Raw genomic sequence first — 21,681 nt, 5'->3', positions numbered from 1 at the left:
TCTAAAAAATTAGACATTCTCTCTCTCTATATATATATATACACACACATACATACACACATATTAGAAGTATAAAAACATGGTAACTTGAAAAGTTTATTCAATGCTAACTACCTCATGAGATGAAGATGCAGTCAGCAAAATTCTCACTGTGGAAACTCTACAGAACTAAGAAACCAGTTTTTCAACAAATAAATTGTAACCAAAAAAATAAAGGTGTAGTGGAAACATACAGATTAAAAAATATGTATCAACCAACTGCAATGTGTGGACCTTATTTAAATCCTCATTAAAACAAATAAATTAATAAGACATTACAACATAATGAGACAACTGAAAGTTTGAACTCTGGATATTTGAGGATATTAAGAAATTATTGTTAAATTGTTTCTAAATGTGTTGATGGATTATAGTTATTTTTTAGAGATACATACTGTAATATTTATAGATGCAATTAAATGGTATATGAGATTTACTTTAAAATAATGCCAGAGAGTGTGCGTATATGCATGAAGGTGTGGATGGAACCAGGCTGACCAGGAGTTGACAGTTCTGGGGGCAAGTGATGGGAACATGTGAAATTCATTCTTTCTTCTTTATATATATTCAAAATTTAAAAATTCATTTAAGCTTTCAAAATGCTTTAAACTTTATGTAAATTAGAAAGTATATTTCTTTTGAGTATAAATTTTATTTTTAATGTTTTTAAGAAAAAGTTCCAGATTCCCAAGGCTCTGTTTCCCTAGGGAATACAGAATCAAAACTGAATGCAAGCAAGTTGCAGGGAAAAGTATATAGTAAAATTCCATGTATGTGAAACACCAAATTTATGTGTTTTATGTATACACACATGCCTAGGAAAAGGTAGAAGAATAAATTTTAAAATGCGAAAAACAACAACAACAACTGATGCATGTTAGCATTCAAATTTCTGCAACTTTCTCTCAATTCCATAGTGTAACACAGTATGTTCATTACAACTTCTTCATTTTTGCTTTTACTGTTCTAGGCTAGAATGCCCTTCTTCCTCCTACTCTCTTTCTTTCAGAATCCTGTTTGTTCATACCTCAATTCCCAAGCATTCCATAAAACTTTGTTTATTTCAGTCTGCAATAATTTCTCCCTTCTGTAACTTTCTATGACAATGCCAAATTATTTTATTTAACAGCATATAATCTTATATGCTCATTTTGAGTATACTTTTTCTTTCTTTCTACTTAATTTTAATTTATTTGAGGGTAATAATTGCACCTTACCCTTTGTTACTCTATTTTCTATAAAAGACTACACAATTCTTTGCATAGAGTAGGCTCTTAATACGTTCGTATAGTACTGAAAATGGTTATTTGGTTAATGATTAGTTCTAAACATAGTTAATGTTATATTAGTGATTGTGCTAGGGCACTGATAAAATAACAATACCATAACATATAAATAAAAATAAATGATTGTGGGGATAAAATTACTTTCAAGCATAGTATTTACCTTGGTTGTCTGACATATGATATAATGCTAGAGCTTAAAGGTTCTTAAAAAAAATTCAGAGGCAGTCTATAAATTCAGACACTGACTGCGGTTGTAATTCATATAGTTTGGCTGAACACAGACAAAGACTGTTGAACTCCAAAGCAGGTCAGGTTCTTTTACCATTTTAGTATGTCTTTAACGTGGTCTCAGAGGTGTGTTTTATGTGATAAATATATCAAGCATATCCAAATCAGGAGAATAATGCTGAAGTACAAGTTTTGCCTTAGCATTATTTATGAGAGAGGCAGGGGTTGGGGAAGCTGTCTAGTAGATAGAGTAAAAGGTCCAAGTATAAGACGGGTTAGGTAATATTTATACTTCTGTTACTGGCCCTGATGTGACCTAGAGCATGTTAGTTTATAGCTCTGTGCTTCAGTTTCCTCATCTGTGAAAAGGGATAATACCTCACAAGGATGTTGAAGAAGATAATGTTTGTACTGAACTACAAGATACAAGATAGAAAGAATAAGGAACATAGCTTTAAAATTACATCCTTATTATTTTCTGGGGTAGACTTTAAAACAGAAAACATGGTATACTTTGTGTACTCTATAAAAATATATTTTTCATAGAGTAGAAAAAATTGAAGAACTATTAAATTTCTAATTCTCAATAGATTTCTGAACATTAGAATTTTCCTGTGTGAAAAACAACACCTGAAAATAAATTGTTAATCAAAAAGGGCCAAATCTAAGTTGAAGCACATCACTTTGACTAAATATTTTTCTAAGTGTCCCGTAACAAGAAAAAAATTAACGCTCTAATTCCAGTGAGAACTTGTTCCCAAAGAAAAATCAAATGATTCTGTATTGCAGTCACGATATTGTATTTTGAGCCAAAAACACTAAAAATATTTGAAATGCATTAATAGAATCTCAAAGAAAAGCGAATGATAGATCAGTATAAACTCAGCATAGGCATTATAACAACAATGGTTCACACTTATTAAATACCTAAGTCTGTACTCCGGTATGGTACAAATCATTTGACACACATTATTTCATTTGATTTCTCTCAAAAATAATATGATGCAGATATTAGTACAATTCCAATTTTACAGGTCAGGAAATTGAGGCTTAGAGAGATAATTACCTATCAAAGGTCACCTCAGCTAGGAAGTCAGAATCTACACCATCTGCCTTACTACAGTGTTAGCTAGGAATTAAAACACTATGTTGTACCAAAAGAATGACTGCAAAACAAAAATTTTACTAATACAAAGATAAAGACCCAATTAACTCAGATTTAGAAATAAGTGAAGTTTTCTTTATATAAATTATAACTTAAGTCTGTTTATGTCACCTTTTAATCATGTTACTAATTATAAACCCAAAACAAATATCTATTAAAAATCAAGTCAGAGAATAACACTTGACTTCTTGGTTTCACTTAGTTTTCAGGTGACAGAGTACAATAAGTAGATGAGCGGTTATTTCAATTTTGAATCATATACAACAAAACAAAACAAATAAACAAAGAACAAATGAAACCAAACTAGAGTTAGAAAACTTATACATCTCAATTATGAGCCAACAGTGTGTCCAACTTTCCAGATCAAAATCTCAATTCTCACATCTTTTCATATAATTGATGTTTTAGAAAATTTTTATGTTTTACAGTTCAGATCAGTTAACCAAGCTAGATAAGACAACTAAACTTTCTACGGATTAAAGCAAATTAAAATTTTTATCAGCTCAGTAATGTCTAATAAAACTAAACTAAAAAAATACCTAGGCTTTTGAATTTCTTCACTGTTTCATGAAATAACAGAATATTGTTTATTTCTGATCTAATCTGAACCAGTTATTTGGGGAAAAACCAGGAACTATAATAGTAGAATACTGACCATCACAAAACCCTTAAAAAACCCAACGGGAACAAGATATACTGCATAACAACATTTAAAACTTAACTAAAGAAAATAGTAAATTAAACCCTAATAAATTCTGAAGTTTCATAAATACCTGAGGTCTGAAATAGCAAGGGGAAAAAACCATTTTAACATTGACCTGAGTTCATAAAACACATTTTTGTTTGGAAATACAAGAAAAACATTCAATTAAGTCTTTTTTGACCTTTGCAAACTTTTGGAACATCACCTTAAACTTCAAAGAACAACTACTTCATGATTTAAAGAGTGAAGACTCTAACTACTTCATAGATAATTGAGACTGGAATATTTACACATTTAAATACTCAACTGCAGGCAAACATTTGTCCTTTTGGGAGAGGCCCAGGTGGAAGGGCCCCATGGCAAAAAGACAATGTTAAGTCCCGGATATCTGATCGTACTGCCAGTGCCACCCAGTCTTTAAAATATTGCTGGATCATCATTATCATCCTCAGTCAATATTTACTAAGCTCTTTATGACAGCAGTCACATTAGAAAGTTTATAAAAATCAAGAGTAGCTCAAAGATGTCAGTTTATTGTATCTTGGTCTGTAAGTTAACTCTGATATTTTTTTTTTTGCAATTAATGAATCAATGTTTCTGAACAAAGGTCTTTATTATTAGCTATTATTTCCATTTATTTTAAATATTTTAAACTGGGTTAGATTCAATAAAACTTTAATACATTTAATAATGTATATATGCAGAAAGAGGAAACATTTATAATGCAAACATGCTAAATAAATCTAATTGTACTAATTGAAGTCTCTTGAAATATGAAGGAATTTTCTCCTTTCATTGTCATTTCTGGCCATAACTAATGTTCATAGGATTGAAGTTTTGTTTTTCTGTTTTTTTTTCATACTATGTCATAGTATTGACATTCAGTCCAGTAGTAGGGATTGAAGTTTTTAAAAAGGCACCCTTTTCCTCACTAACCTATCATGGGCCCCCACTTCTACCAAGTGGCAGAAGAATGTTATGATTAACACTTCTTTTAAAGTTTCTAATATTTTTCTTAACATTTTATTTTTTAAAGTGCTTGAATTTCTGAAATGTAAAGTACTTTAAAAAGTAGTTTAAAATATTTGGCAAACTTAAAACGTAAATGAGGTTATCATTTATAGGCATCTATTTCATAAGGTAAGTGAATCTACTTTGGATTATCATTCCCTTATATATCTGATTGTGTTGTAAAGCACAACACTAATAAAATATATTAAAGAGATGAACTTCACTGATATAAATATATTATACATGCACATATGTAGACATTACAGACCTATTTTTCATAGAAGCTTATTTTCTTCTAGGCATCAAATTTAATTTGTGCAGGTTATTATGAATAAAGGCATTAAAACTTGCAAACTCATTTTTATATAAAAGTAATGTATACACATAAAAAATTCAAACACTTGATTAGGATATGAATGCAAGTTAAAATTTCCTCTCCTCTCATTCACCACACATATAATAAACCTAACTTCTAGACACAGTTCCACTTCTCAGAACACCTGCTGTTGAGTTTCTGATGTATTAGAAAAAATTTTATTGACCATTAAGGATGCACAAAGCACAGATTCAGGTATAAGATGCAATGGTGAATAAACAAAATCCTGGTCCTTGCAGAATTTAATTTCTCGAGGACAATCCACAAATGTAGTATAGTGTCATGTAGGCTTATTTCCATTATTAATGAATTATTAATTTCCATTATTAAGAAAAATAAAGGAGAGTAACAAATAGAGTGATGCAATGAGGAGGTAGGTTATTTTAGACAGCGTGGTCAGGGACATTTAAGCAGAAAGTGGAGCAAAGTGAGAAGCTGACTTGTGACACCGGGGTGGGGGTGGGAGGTAGATCACTCCAAGCAGAGAAAAAAAGGTCCAAGTCCTGTGATGGGAGCATTCTTAGAATGTTTGAGATAATAAGGGAGCTGGTGTGGCTAGAGTGAAGCAAGAGTAGACACATACATGTTAAGAAATGAGGTTAGAGAGGTAGCCAGGGGCCAGTGCATAGTTGTATGTGTACAAATACTTCTTTTATAATTAAATAAGAACACAACATACATCAGGAGGTCACAAATTTAAATGCCTATATGATTAAGGCAGTTGATGTTAAATGCATGAAGTAGGCAGGATGGAAAATGTGGTAAAATGGTAAATGCATGCCCCTTTTAGAGAGGGTAGCTTCTATGAAGCCTCAGCTAATTGCTGAAATACATAGGTGTGATGGTTAATTTCATTTTATGTGTCAACATGGCTAGGCTATGGTGTCTGCATGTATGTTCAAACACCAGTCTAGATGTGGTTGCAAATTTATTTTTTAGATATGATTAATATTTAGATCAGTGGGCTTTGAGGAAAGCAGATTACTGTCCATAATATGGATAGGCCTCATCCAATCAGTTGAAGGCTTTAAGAGAAAGACTGAGATCTCCTGAGGAAGAAGGAATTCTGCATCTTGGAACTCACAACTGCAACATCAGCTCTTTCCTGGTTCTCCAGCCTGCTGGCTTGTCCTGCAGATTTCAGACTGACCAGCCCTCACAAATGCATGAGCCAATTCCTTAAACTAAATCTCTCTCCCTGTATATACACAGTCTATTGGTTCTGTTTCTCTGGAGAACCCTAACACACATGCCATGCTAAGGGTCCCCACAGTGGGCAGATCTCCCAGTGTTGTTTTTTTCACTATAAGAAACAATATTGCAAATGAACATGGGATAATGATACTGCTTCCTAAGCTTTTTTTTTTAATCCTAAATTTCAAGAAAGGTAAAATCCAAACAAATATTTCTGATAATGATTTTCATATCTGAACACTGTTGGCCTGAAAAAAAAAAGAAACTTTGTTGGCAGATGATACTTTCTTTATCATATGGAGACCTCATCTTGCCCCACACCCCCACAACTGACTAACTGAAATGGCGAAGTAAGTCCATGTTATCTCCAATCATTTACTCATCATTGTTCTTATTACGTGTATTACACAGGCTACCATTCTGCAGAAGAAACTTTTAATCTGAAGAAACTTTCAATCTAGTGTTAAATTTGATTATTTATTCATTTGCTTGGCAAATATTTACTGAAGGCCTATTATATATAAAGAATAGAAGCCCTAGCAGGGAAATTAAGAGAAATATTCATACAACTATTACATAGGTAAGCATGAGGTATGTATTGTGAGAGAGCACTGTGAATAATTATGGTAGTTAATTTTAGGTAGAATGAGATCATTTCTGGTTGAGAAGATCAGAAAAAGATTACCAGAACAGTTAGTACTTAAATTGTGTTCTAAAGGCTCAATAAGAATCTGATAGGTTAGAGATGGAGTATTCCAGGGGGAATAAGGTGACATAAAAGAAAGCACTGGGGCTTCCCTGGTGGCGCAGTGGTTAAGAATCTGCCTGCCAGTTCAGGGGACACGGGTTCGAGCCCTGGTCTGGGAAGATCCCACATGCCGCGGAGTGGATAGGCCCGTGAGCCACAACTACTGAGCCTGAGCATCTGGAGCCTGTGCTCCGCAACGGGAGAGGCCGCGACAGTGAGAGGCCCGCACACCGCGATGGAGAGTGACCCCCGTTTGCCGCAACTAGAGAAAGCCCACGCACGGAAACGAAGACCCAACACAGTCAAAAGTAAATAAATAAATAAATAATAATAATAAAAAAAGAAAGCACTGAAGTGGGAAATTTGGTGGGGGTGGTGTGTTTAGGAAAGAGCGAACAATTCATTTTGAGAGTGCAAGTAATAGTTGATTTAGTATAACGGATATTTGTTGAGTGCCTACTATGTGTAAGGCAGTGTACTAGCATCAGTGACACAAATATGAATGAAACCAGAAGGTAAAAAGGTGATTAGTGGAATACTAAATCAGAAAAAGAGGTGGCAAAACAACAAAAAAAAGAGGTGGCGGCAATATCTAGGGTTCATGAGTGTTAGGTTAAAGAGTTTGGAATTTATTGTAAAGGTAAAGTGGTATTACTAAATACTGTTGATGGCTGATTGAGAGGTTGAAAATAACATTTCAGGCATCTTAAGAGGAGTAAGGAATGGAGACAAGTAGATGAAGTAGCTAGAAAAGCCTGGGCATGAAAATATACAAGTCTGGTCTAAGGCAGGAACTTTGCAAAGAAGGAGACATTGCAAGGAAAAATCTAGCAAAATTTGGTTACTAATTAAATTTGTAAAAAGGGACAAGTCAAAGATTACCTATGTAGAAGGCAACAGGCATCTGTGGAACTATAATAATAGTGCCAAGAACAAGGGAAACACGTTACTTTTTTGTTTAACAAAATAAAAAACTAAATTTTTCTCAAGCTGATAAAAATAATGTTAATAGATGGCAAACTCCAGGATCTATAATTGGCAAGCCCAATCTAACTTTGGACCTTTTGCTAACCACAGTGATTAAATGGCAAAATATTTTGTTAAATGTTTTTTTTTTTTTTTGCGGTACGCGGGCCTCACACTGTTGTGGTCTCTCCCGTTGCGGAGCACAGCCTCCGGATGCGCAGGCTCAGCGGCCATGGCTCACGGGCCCAGCCGCTCCGTGGCATGTGGGATCTTCCCGGACTGGGGCACGAATCGGTGTCCCCTGCATCGGCAGGAGGGCTCTGAACCACTGCGCCACCAGGGAAGCCCTGTTAAATGTTTTTAAAAGAGAAAGCTGGGCCATTTTATAGAATAAAAAAGAGTACCTGAGAGCTATACATGTTGAATTTTAGTCTTATTCTTATAACTTACTGTTAGAATAAGGCACAGAAAATAGTGAAACTCAGTAATGCAAAAAAAATGTCCGTTTGGGTACAAAGTCATAGAAGACATAAAATATTTTGTTAGAAATAGCCTCTGTAGTAATTTAATTGTTGTCTTATATGTCAATAAAGCAAAAACTTTTAGAGTATTTTGATCAATGATACTATTAATACATTTCCTTTGCACAGTACTTTACAGTTTTCAAAAAACATTCAACTAAATCATCTCCCTGATTTTCATAATTATTTGTTCATAGGTGAAGTAACTAACATACAGGTGCAACTCATTGGTATAAGAAGATAGTTCTTGATTCTAAACATCACTAAACAAAAAACTTAATCTGCCTCATATAAAAGGGTTATAAATTTCACAGAATGTTAGAACCAGAGAAAGCCTCAAGTCCAAGTTAAAGAAACTGAAACCTAGAAAGCTTGCAGCTTGCCTACATTAAAAAAAAAAATCTGATCAATGGGAAAGATGGAAGAATTCAGGTACTCTTTTTTTCTTTTTATTACTGCTTTGGCAGTATGGTACCTTGACACAGCTCCATGATAGTTAGTCCCTATAGAAAATATATATATGACAAAATGTTTATGTCTTTGGGCAGTCCAGTTAGCACAACTGATTAGAACATAGAACTAAGAGGTCAGGATCGAGTGTTCAACCCCTCTTGATGAGGGATTTGCATTGAGAAAAATGTTGCTTCATGGCTAGAGTTTGCATGCTATCATTACTACTGATTGTCTAATTGATGTGTAGTTCTGACTAAAAGAACACATAATTGAATGAAAAACTATCACCATCACACACACAAAAAAAACCCAACCAGTTCCTAGTGACAGTCAGTAATATTTCTGATTACTAAAGATAACATATATACAGACAAAAGAATGGACACAGGAAGTAAAAAAAGACCCACGCTAAATAAAATTTATAAAAAGAATGTAGAAAATAAGCACTTCACCCTCTTTTTGAGTATATTTTACATGGCTTCTACCTTTATGTCTTCCGTGACTTTGAAATGTAGTATGTCATGAACCCAGTAAGTAGGATTTATTTTTAGTCCTGTATTCACTATGCCAAACACTTAACTATTCTATTTAATTATTTTTAAAAATACTATTACAATTATAGGAAGCATATCACCTTAAAATATGAAGCACATTATTCAATATTTTTGGTCTAGAATGCGAAATTTACCATGTTCTGAAAGGCATCACAACTTCTCACTTGGAATTACACAAATCATAGAAAAAATTTAAAACATAATCTGCTACTATTACAAGTATATTAAATCCTAGTCTACTGGCACTAAACAACAGGATCATTCTTATCTACACAGTTGAATTTATACTTTCTTTAAGCAAAAGGAAATATAAGGAAGCACTAAAAAATCAGCAAACATTGAAACTTAGGCTTTCTCTCGATTAGAAAAGAGTTTGTTATTATTATGCCTCCTGAGCTTAGGAATGCAGCACTACAGGTTTAAAGAACAGGAAAAGATCATTACTAAATACAAATCTAACTCTTAAAAGTTTAAGATTCTTCCCTGATGAAACTGTTTAGACTAATGAAGCTGTTGCAAATGAATTCAGTATTCAGCACAAAGGAGGTACTAAGACTTTACTAATAGCACTTTAGTAATATGTAAAATTTATTTTAAAGCTTCTCATTGCTATTCCTCTCCTGCTATCCGCTTTAATGTGAAACAGCCATCAATTATAATGGTAAGTTTAGTATCCCTACCCATTCACCTCACTTGCCTCTGTCTCTAAGTGTGCCAAAGGATACAAAGGGCCAACATTTCCTTTTTCTTAGTATTCAAAGTCTTCTAAAACTCAAAGGAAACAAACAGAATAGAGAAACCTCGTAATATCAATATATACTTCCGAGGGCCTCCCTGGTGGCGCAGTGGTTGAGAGTCCGCCTGCCGATGCAGGGGATACGGGTTCGTGCCCCGGTCTGGGGGGATCCCGTATGCCGCGGAGCGGCTGGGCCCGTGAGCCATGGCCGCTGGGCCTGCGCGTCCGGAGCCTGTGCTCCGCAACGGGAGAGGCCACGACAGTGAGAGGCCCGCATACCGCAAAAAGAAAAAAAAAAAAAAATATATATATATATATATACTTCCATATTCCTTATTTCCATTCAGGGAAATGGAATGCTTATAATAACAGTAGCTCTTAGCATAACCCACCAAAAGAAAATGATTTTTGGAAAAAATTTTTAAAAGAATAAGGCCAGTATCACTAATTGGTAGAAGTAAAGGAAAGGTAGAATAAATGTCATCAGCATATTTTAATCTGCTCCTAACACTAATATTCTCTTCTGCTTTGGCTGCTGGAAAGTCTTGAGAGCCAGACTTATTCTTGAGGCTTATTCTTTCCCCGTTTCATGGCATACATTCAAGCTGACTTACTCCTGGCTCTAGCTTACTGTCTTATTCCTAGATTTTTCTCAGTGTATTTTTTCTTGATCATTGATGAATAACTTCCTTTGACATGACAAAATACATGTATGTATATATGTATATGTATATATATATTTGCATGTAAAACTGATTTGCATAACTGAAAGTGTATTTTTTCTTAAACTGTATTTTAAAAATCCATTATCTATGATGATATACATACAAACATGCAAACACACATGAAAATTACAGAATTAGTCTTGGTTTTCTTCACAATAAATATGGAACTTTTCCCTTGTCCTCTATAACAGATGAAACTTTGAAGAAAAAATGGTAATATCTCTATGAATTTGTTGTGTTTCACGTATGGATTTGTAACCACCATCTATTCAGGTGTGTAAGAAATATTGTTTACTTTCACTTAAAGCAGAATCTGAGATTCCAGGAAATTTAAGCTTTGTTGTTTTGGGTTATTGCCTCTTCCTTCCTAGGATTCTACATCCCAGGGATCTTACTCCTGTTCCATTTAAAATAAATTTCTGTATATCCTCACAGAATGTTCTCTATACTTTAAAAAAAAGGAACTATTAATTGTGAGCTTAAATTTATTAACATTCACAGCTATTCTTATATCCTTCGCTCCTGTCTATAAGCACAAAGTGACCATCTTCCTGTTCAAGGCAAACCCTTCTGCAGATTCTCAATTCCATCTCTTTCTAAATTTGGGGGAATTCTGTTCTCTCTTTTGGCTCCTTCCTATGAGCCATGAACATGCTCAAGCGTCTGCCATTTTTCAAAATCAAAACACAAAATCCTTAACCCACATTCCTTTCTTCTCAACTATCATTAATATCTTTCTTATTCAAGTTTATTCAAGGATCACTTTATAGTCCAAATTTCTATGCTTCTTTCCCTCAAATCACTCTTGAACTTACAAAAAACTGGCTTCTATACCGAACACTCTATTAAAACTACTCTTGTAGAGGTCACTAATGACCACCTAATTTCAAACAAAAAGGATACTTTTGCCCTCATCTTACTTAACCATTCAGAAACATCTGACTTTTTAAAAAAAATCTCCATCCTTGGCTTCAGTGATATCATAGTTTTTGATTCTACTCTTACCTCACTGACTTCTTGTTGTAAAAATAAGTTTATCTTAACATTAGTTGAGCACTAACAACAAGCCAAATACTGTGTTAAGAGCTGTATATACTTAAAATAACTCTGTAAGATACATACTATAATTCTCATTTTACAAAAAAGAAATGGTCTTGGAGAGGTTCATTTATATAAGGTCATGCAAGGCAGGACTGTCAACTGCAAATCCCTGTAGCTTAACGACATCATTAGTAGATTTTTTTTTAAAAAGTATCAGTGAGAGGGGTCCTTGTGAAGCTTATCTTTGAGCCAATAATTGTTAACTCTTTATTTAGAAGAGGTTATTTAGCTCTGTTAGATTCATGTAGATTAAAAAAAGTCTTTGAAAGATAACTGTTTAAGCTTCATAATTTTCAAAAATCTTTCAATAATCTTCTACAATTCAGCAAAGAGAAGGAGCATCAAGAACCGGTATCAAGGTTTTTCAGTAAGTAAAGTCAATTTTTGCAAGGTTATAGCATTGCTCTCAGCATTCTCAGACACTGTCACTTTAACAACAGAGCACCTGCTGTCCTATCTCACAAGGACGGCAGGAGAGGTTTCCATAAAAACTCTCCCTACCAATGGGATGAAACTACTACATACCGTACTGCAATATCCAAGGTCTGGGCACAAATCACACATTATTCATAAGTCTTAATAAAGGGTTTAATAAATGCTTCTATTATTCTACCAAGAAGCAACCCTAATTTAATGCACTTAACTGAAGTGTGAATGTAAAATGGCAGCCTTCAAACTTGGCTGCACATGGGAATTTCTAAGGAGCTTGAAACACACTGATAGCTGAGTCTTACCCCAAGAGATTCTGAAGTAATTGGCCTGCGATGGGATGGGGATCAGGATTTTTAGAGGCTCCTCAAGTGATTCTAATGCACAGTTACAGTTGAGAATTCACTGGTGTAACATACAGAGGAAAGACTGTTACATTTACTCTCTTAAAAAAAAAAAAAGGATGGGATGTCTTCAACTGCTATCAGGGTTCTGCTTACCTATGTGCCTACTGATTCTAACTGCAAGCAAATGATTCCCCACAGGCAGTCATCAAACAAACATACTTGGTATTTGATAACTGTATTAGTTTCCTAGGGCTGCTGTGACGAAGTACCCAAACTAGGGGGCTTAAAACAACAGAAATTTATTGTCTCACAGTTCTGGAGGCTATAAGTCCAAAATAAAGGTTTCTGCTGGGTTGTGTCCTCTTTGACAGCTATAAGGGAGAATCCTTCCATGCCTCTGCTAGCTTTTGGTGTTTGCTGCCAGTCCTTGGTATTCATGTGCTTGTAGATGCATCACTCCAGGCACAAGGCTGTCTTTGCCCTGGGTCTTCATATAGTCTTCTCTCTATGCTTGTGGCTCTGTGTCCAAATTTCTACTTTCTATAACCAGTCATACTGGGTTAAATCCCATGCTAATAACCTCATTTTAACTTGATTAGCTCTGTAAAGACCCTATTTCCAAATAAGATCACATTCTGAGGTACTAGGGGTTAAGACTTCAATATATTTTTTTGAGGGACACAATTCAACCCGTAACAATAACCAATTACTGTATATGTCAATAACATTGCTCCAAAACATGGGTTCTTCACAGGAGGATGGGAAAAAATTTTCATCTTTATTTTTCACTCTCATGTTAAATACAGTATTTCCTACAATTATGAACACAGGCAACAAACTATAGTAGTATTATTAGTGGCTCTTGAGAGTTTATGCCATAGAAACCACTGGTATTTTCATGTCACATTTCAGTGTTTGCAGTTATCCTCAAAATACCATTTACAGTCATTACTACTTTGAAATTACAGTTTTTAATAGACTTGCTGTTAGATCTAGTTATTTAATTATTAATATATTAATAATGTATTAATAATGGCACATATTTTATTTCAGTAAACCTGATTTTGATTTAATTACATTTTATGCACTTATATTTTAAGAGGGGGACCAAATTTTAAAAAAAATCTTTCAATAACCTACAGCCCCAGTTAGTGAATTCTTACATTTCAGACAAGGTTTTTAAAATCTTTGTGAGTATTTAAAAATACGCAGGGCATTGTACATCACTTTTCAAACCTTTTTTTTTTTTTAGACTATGATCCACTGTGAGAATATATATTTTATTTTTGCGGTTCGTGGGCCTCTGACTGTTGTGGCCTCTCCCGTTGCAGAGCACAGGCTCCGGACGCGCAGGCTCAGCGGCCATGGCTCACGGGCCAAGCCGCTCTGCGGCATGTGGGATCTTCCCAGACCGGGGCATGAACCCGTGTCCCTTGCATCGGCAGGCGGACTCTCAACCACTGCGCCACCAGGGAAGCCCGAGAATATATATTTTAAATACAGCCCAAGACACAATCTTATTTCTCTCTCACACAACACAAAACTGAAACAAAAATATCACAAAACAATATTTACCCTTTCTGCACTCTGACATTTTCTATTCTATTTCTTTTCATTAAAAAATGCCAATGTGACCTACTGAATTAATTTCACAACTACTCTTGAAGCATAAATTAAATAAGTCTTAAAAATCCTTTAGTGGCCTTCCTTTAGAAACTTCTCATACTATGATAGGTGAAAGGCTATTATTAACTGCTTTTCATGTACTATTTAAAAAATGTATGCCATCATTTTAGAGGTGCCATTTAGATGAGCAATTGTTCAAGAGCTAAGCAGCTTCCATTTAGACAACTAGTTAAGAGTTATGTAAATTTTATAATTCCCATTTTATAATGGGAGTCTAAACTTATACTTTACCAAATACAGGAAGGAAAAAAGGTACAATAATTAATATTTTATGCCTGAATCATTTTGAAACTACAAAAATGTCTTAAGTGAATAATGTTTAATTTCATTGAGGTATTTCCTCATTCACCACTATAAAATTAGGTAGAAACATTTCCCAAACTAACATTTATTTATGCCTAGGATAAAAAGAATTTTACCTGTAGTAAACTCGAAGTGTCTGGATTTCTTCTTCCAGTTTTTTGTATTGTTGAACTGCAGTTTCTCTGGCTTGTTGCATAGCTAACAACTTTGCCTGCAATTAATATTTTAAGAAACTTAATATTATTTTGGTACATTAAAATACAGTACTATAGTATGAATAGAAGTTTAATTTCTGGGAGTTTAAAACCTATCATATTTTTAGTAGTGGTTCATAATTTCCCACAAAATAACCCAATTATATTAATAACAGAAATACTAAAGACATGAACATATTAAATTTACCAACTTTGCTCATTACTAAACTTCAACCTTATTCACCTGTATCATCAGATATATGCCTTTCTGCAATGTTTAACTTTATACACAGAATTCAGAAAGTGGAACGTGGGTTCAGAGCATTATCTAGAGATAAGCGCAGTGGGTGTTTCACATATAAATTTTATGTGGCTCCACTGCCTGATTGTTAGATTTTCTTTTAACTTTATTAATAGAAACTCAGAAAATTCTAAATATGTTAAGTCATCTTTGATATTTAACATGAAAAAAAATACACAAGACTACAACCTGATTCTTACAGATATGATTTAACCTCTTCAATTCCTTTTCTGCAGAAAAAAAAAAATCTCTAAAGGGAGAATGGCAGCAATCTTGAATGTTAGAAATATTTTATTCAAGGGATATTATTGTTCGTCCCTGCCTATAATACTCAAATTTTAAAGAGTCTTAATCAGTGTTTCAATAGGGTTCAAACTAGTAATTTAAAAAGAATTGCTACCTTCCAACCATCATTCCCACTGAATTTCAGGCATAGTCAAAAAGAGTTATCAACCCAACATTTAAAGTATGGTACTGGTAAGTCAGATTTCAGTTTTGTTTATTCAAAGTTTAATTTCCATGAAAAGGCTATCTTTCACTTTAAATGGTGTTTGATAGATAACACAAAGCAAACTGGTATCACATACCTCACAAACTACACTAATTGTAATAATTAAAAAGTAATCAAAAGTTGGAGGCAGAAATTCACTAATTTTGCTGAAATCATATGACTTCACTGAAATTATTTTCTTGCATAAGAACAAAGTCACAAGACAAATTGTGAAATCTGATCATAGGAAAATTAATGAGTGTAATATAAATGAACATTAGACAATGCCACTTTTCTATTTTAATAATGCAGATTATAAAAGCATGCAGCAGTTTAGATCTTTGTATATAAAATTAGGCACTAAATTAATTAATTAGTTCTCTATCTGGGCTAGCAAATTCTAACAAAGAGTTACTTTTTAATTAAATTTAAGATGTTTGAGTGCTTGCTTCAACATGTCACATTCTAGAATTATAGATGAAACAGTCTCAAAAATTATTAAAAAAGCATGTAAAGCTGGTTCTTGATGCCAATAATTAACAGCTTTGCCAGTTTTCAGTATACTATAATATGTGATTGAAATGGTAACTTGGAAGACCAGATACCCAATGTGACTAATAACAAATCAAAAAGAATTGCCCAAAAAAGGATATATCACATTCAACTTACAAAACATCAGACATCCTGTTGCATGTAATTTAAGAAATATCAACTATTTGACAGGTAATTGAGAATTTGCTAAATAAATATGTGACAATGTTAATGTTAATAATGTTAAGGCAATGTTAATAAAAAGATGATTATTTTGAAGATTTTGTACCTGGTACTTCTGCAAAAAGCAAACCTAAACCCCCCCCAAAAACCCAAACTAAGAAACAAAACCAACACTGTTCTAGCAGGAAAAAGTCGTAACGAAGATTCTGCCTAAGAAATTTCTGCAATGAAAATGAGACCGTGAGAACTGTAAATTCCCGTGCTTTGGTAATAATGAATATTTCACTTCCCTTCCTATATTTAGTTGGCTACGAAGATCTGGTGTTGCTTCATAGCAATCCACTTAATTTATCAATTCCAAATGCCTAATCTTGTATTTAGGCCCTGGTGACTATGTTCAAAGTTATTATAAACTTTCTGGCGTTACAAGCTCCTTCCACTACTTTATCAGATATACGCTTACCTGGTCAACTTTGCCACAGTGATCCTGTTCAGTCTTGGTGGCTAGGATGAACTTCCTTCCCCACTACCTCAGGTATATCTGATCTAGATTGTTCAAACAGAGTAGTCCACCCCACTAGGCCCAGAAGAAAACTGAATCTTGATGAGGTCATTTGTATCCTGGATCCCGGTACACCAGACAGATCTAGATCCATTTCTTGGACTTCCTGGGTACATAAATCTTTTTTTTTTTTCTTGGCTTAGGCTAGTTTGAGTTGGATTTATGGTATATGCAATGTAAGAAAATTTAACTAACTTAAATGTGCCACTTACGTCTACTGCATTTCCTACTTCCATTATTAATATCATATAATTCCATCACATTATAAGTCAAAAATATATTTCATCTCAAAAACAAAAAATTAGCAAACAACATACTTTTCCTGTTTCTCTGTCATCATATTTCCCATATTTCTGGTAATTACTTGTAAATCTCCCACCCCCAATCTTCAGTACTACAAATCTCCTTCTGAAATTTCCAGTTACCTATTTGTTGTATATCCTTCCAGAAATAGCCTATACACATACAAGCATATATGTATATTTGCAACTAAATACATCTATTTACAATATTGATGGTACTTTTTACACACTGTTAAAAACCTTGTTTTAAATTTAAAAGAATTTTTGTTATTTTGCTTCCTATTAAAAAAGAAATCCTCCACCCCAACCCATGTGTTGCACTCACTAGCTACATTCCCTTCCTTCCCTCCAACCCCCAAAGTGAAACACTTCCATGATTTTGGGTTCATCAATTTCAAGAATATTTTATACATTTACTATGTAGTTTTTTTTTTTTTTACATTCTTATTATTTTTTATTAGTTTCTGCTTTATAACAAAGTGAATCAGTCATACATATACATCTGTTCCCACATCCCTTCCCTCATGCATCTCCCTCCCTCCCACCCTCCCCATCCCACCCCTCCAGGCGGTCACAAAGCACCGAGCTGATCTCCCTGTGCTATGCGGCTGCTTCCCACTATCTATCTACCTTACGTTTGGAAATGTATATATGTCCATGCCTCTCTTTCGCTTTGTCACAGCTTACCCTTCCCCCTCCCCATATCCACAAGTCCATTCTCAAGTAGGTCTGTGTCTTTATTCCCGTTTTACCCCTAGGTTCTTCATGACATTTTTTTTTTTTAAATTCCGTATATATGTGTTAGCATACGGTATTTGTCTTTCTCTTTCTGACTTACTTCACTCTGTATGACAGACTCTAGGTCCATCCACCTCATTACAAATAGCTCATATTTTATACATTTACTATGTAGTTATGTACTTACAGATAATACAGCTGATTATTTACATGTTTCTAAACTTTATATAAATGATACTCTACACATTCGCAGACAATTGCTTTTTGGGACAGTATTATGCTTTTGACTCTTATTTGTATTAATACGTGTATCCTGATTATAGTTACTTTCACACGTTGTGAACATGTGCAGTACATTGGGATTACAGATATATTTGGACTTATTTTTACATGTTTTTCATATTTGGCATCCTTTTCCTTTGTTTCTTTTTTCCTCTACTTATACTGGATTAAAATATCTATATTCCCCTTTTTACTTACTATTTGGAATCTTTATATTTATATTCTACCTTGAAATTTTGGATAAACATACTTAAAAACGTATTTTTGAGCAAAGCCTACAGTGAGTCAGAATTTCTATATACCATTAGCCCTCTGTATCTGTGGGTTCCACATCCACAGTTACTTGATGGCCGAATAAGGGATGTAAACATCCGCAGATTTTGGTATCTGTGGGGGTTCTAGAACCAATGCCCTCCAGATAACGAGGGGCGACTGTATGGACAACTGTATGCTAGACATTTTACAGAAGTATAGCACTTTTTTTTTTTTTTTTTTTTTTTTTTTTTTTTTTTTTTTTTGCGGTACGCGGGCCTCTCACCGCTGTGGCCTCTCCCGTTGTGGAGCACAGGCTCCGGACGCGCAGGCTCAGCGGCCATGGCTCACGGGCCCAGCCGCTCCACGGCATGTGGGATCCTCCCAGACCGGGGCACGAACCCGCGTCCCCTGCATCGGCAGGCGGACTCCCAACCACTGCGCCACCAGGGAAGCCCAATATAGCACTTTTTAAACTTGAATTTTTAGGCAAAAATTTTATTGAAGTAAAACATGCATCACATATGTAAGTATATACATGGATGAATTTTTTTAGGCAGGCTTATTGAGTTATAATTTAGACAAAGTAAAAATTCACCCATTTTTGATGTACAGTTGTGTAAATTTTGAAAAATGTATAAAGTCATATAATATCAATCACAGTCAAGATACAGAATATTTTCACTACCCCAAAATGTTCCCTCATGCAACAATGCAGTCAATGTCCTTCCTTTACACGCAGCCCCTGGAAATCACTGACGTGATTTTCACCCCTATAGGTTTCCGTTTTCTAGAACGCCATACAAATATCATATAGTAGGCAGCCTTTTGAATCTGGCTGCTTTTACTTAATGCTTTTAACATTCATTCATATTATTACATGTATCCGTAGTTCATTCCTTTATATCACTGAGCATATTCCATTGCATGGATGTACAACAATGTGTATATTCATTCACCAGTTGATGAATATTTGGATTGTTTCCACCTTTTGGCAGTTTTAATAAAGCAGCTATAAACATCTGCATATTGATCATTTTGTGGAAATATGCTTTCATTTCTCTTATTTACATAAACACCAAGGACTGGAATTGCTGGGTCCCATGATAATTGTGTGTGTTTATATACTTAAAAGTTACATACTCTGTGAAGTTATATACATTATAAAGAAACTGCCAAGTGTGCTGCCTAAATTGATAAAACTTAAAAACATTTGTGCTTCAGCAAGGGAAACCATAAACAAAATGAAAAGACAACCTACGGAATGGGAGAAAATATTTGCAAATGATGCAACCGACAAGGGATTAATTTCCAAAATATATAAACAGTTCATACAACTCAGGAACAAAAAAGAACAAACAATCCAGTCGAAAAATGGGCAGAAAAACTAAATACGCATTTCTCCAAAGAAGACATACAGATGGCCAACAGGCACATGAAAAGATGCTCAACATCGCTAATTATTAGAGAAATGCAAGTCAAAACTACAATGAGATACCACCTCATAACAGTCAGAATGGCCATCATTAAAAAGTCTACAAATAACAAATGCTGGAGAGGGTGTGGAAAAAAGGGAATCCTCCTAGACTGTTGGTGGGAATGTACGTTGGTGCAGCCACTATGGACAACAATACGAAGTTCCTTAAACTAAAAATAGAGTTGCCATATGATCCAGTAATTACACTCCTGGGCATATACCCAGACAAAACTATAATTCAAAAAGATACATAGGGGCTTCCCTGGTGACGCAGTGGTTGAGAATCCACCTGCCAAGGCAGGGGTCATGGGTTCGAGCCCTGTTCCAGGAGGATCCCACGTGCCGCGGAGCAACTAAGCCCATGCGCCACAACTACTGAGCTACTGAGCCTGCGCACTGGAGCCCACGAGCCACAACGACTGAGCCCCCATGCCACAATTGCTGAAGCCTGCGTGCCTAGAGCCCTTGCTCCGCAACAGGGGAGGCCACCACAATGAGAAGCCTGAGCACCGCAAGGGAGTGTAGCCCCTGCTCACCGCAACCAGAGAAAAGCCTGCATGCAGCAATGAAGACCCAACGCAGCCAAAAATAAAATAAATTAAAAAAAAAAGACACATAGGATGTTCATAGTAGCACTATGTTCATAGTAGCACTACGTTCATAGTAGCACCTATGTTCATAGTAGCACTATTCACAATAGCCAAGACATGGAAACAACCTAAATGTCCACTGACAGATGAATGGGTAAAGAAGATAACATATATACAATGGAATACTACTCAGTCATAAAAAAGAATGAAATAATGCCATTTTAGCATCATGGATGGAACTAGAGCTTATCATACTAAGTGAAGTAATTCAGAAAGAGAAAGACAAATACCATGTGATATCATTTACATGTGGAATCTAAAATATGACACAAATGAACTTATCTGTGAAACAGAAACAGACTCACAGACATAAGAGAACAGACTTGTGGTTGCCAAGGGGGAGGTGGGTGGCGGAGGGATGGAGTGGGAGTTTGGGGTGAGCAGATGCAAACTATTATATATACAATGGATAAATAACAAGGTCTTACTGTATAGCACAGGGAAATATTTTCAAAGTCCTGTGATAAATCATAATGGAAAAGAATATAAAAAAGAATGTATATATACATATGTATAACTGAATCATTTTGTTGTACAGCAGAAATTAACACAACATTGTAAATCAACTATACTTCAATAAAAAACAAAACAAGGGCTTCCGTGGTGGTGCAGTGGTTAAGAATCCGCCTGCCAATGCAGGGGACATGGGTTCAAGCCCTGGTCCGGGAAGATCGCATATGCTGTGGAGCAACTAAGCCCACGCGCCACAATTACTGAGCCTGCGCTCTAGAGCCCATGAGCCACAACTAATGAGCCTGCTGTGTGCCACAACTACTGAAGCCCGTGTGCCTAAAGCCTGTGCTCCACAATAAGAGAAGCCCCCGCTTGCCACAACTAGAGAAAGCCCGCGTGCAGCAACGAAGACCCAACGCAGCCAAAAATAAATAAATAAATTTATAAAAAACAAAACAAAACAAAAACCATTTGTGGTTAACTATCAATAGCAATGCCATTTGTTGAATGCCTTCTATGGGTTGGACATTGTACCAAGTACTTGAAATCCATTACTATAGTCTATCCTCACAATCAATCTATGAGATAGCTCCTAGTATCCCTATTTTGCAGGTGATAAAACTGAGGTTCATGAACATTAAGCAACTTGTAAATATAACAGAGCGAGTGACTGATAGAACTCAAATACATATTCA

At 35.0% G+C, this 21,681-nt stretch overlaps 1 protein-coding gene across 6 annotated transcripts in view; it reads right to left on the bottom strand.

Moving 5' to 3' along the window:
* Positions 1 to 21,681, bottom strand: part of MIPOL1 (mirror-image polydactyly 1) — a 320,608-nt gene that overhangs the window by 100,567 nt on the left and 198,360 nt on the right. For all 6 annotated transcript variants that reach the window (XM_081227225.1, XM_081227224.1, XM_081227226.1 and 3 more), the window contains one exon: positions 14,688 to 14,782. In XM_081227225.1, coding sequence (XP_081083351.1) covers positions 14,688 to 14,782 — 95 coding nt within the window. The remainder of the gene's footprint in view (positions 1 to 14,687; positions 14,783 to 21,681) is intronic.

Source organism: Mesoplodon bidens (genome assembly GCF_964165515.1).
Source record: "Mesoplodon bidens genome assembly, chromosome: 3".
Classification (NCBI taxonomy): domain Eukaryota; kingdom Metazoa; phylum Chordata; class Mammalia; order Artiodactyla; family Ziphiidae; genus Mesoplodon; species Mesoplodon bidens.
Note: the sequence above shows the minus strand (reverse complement) of the source record. Positions and strands in the feature narration are given on the sequence as shown.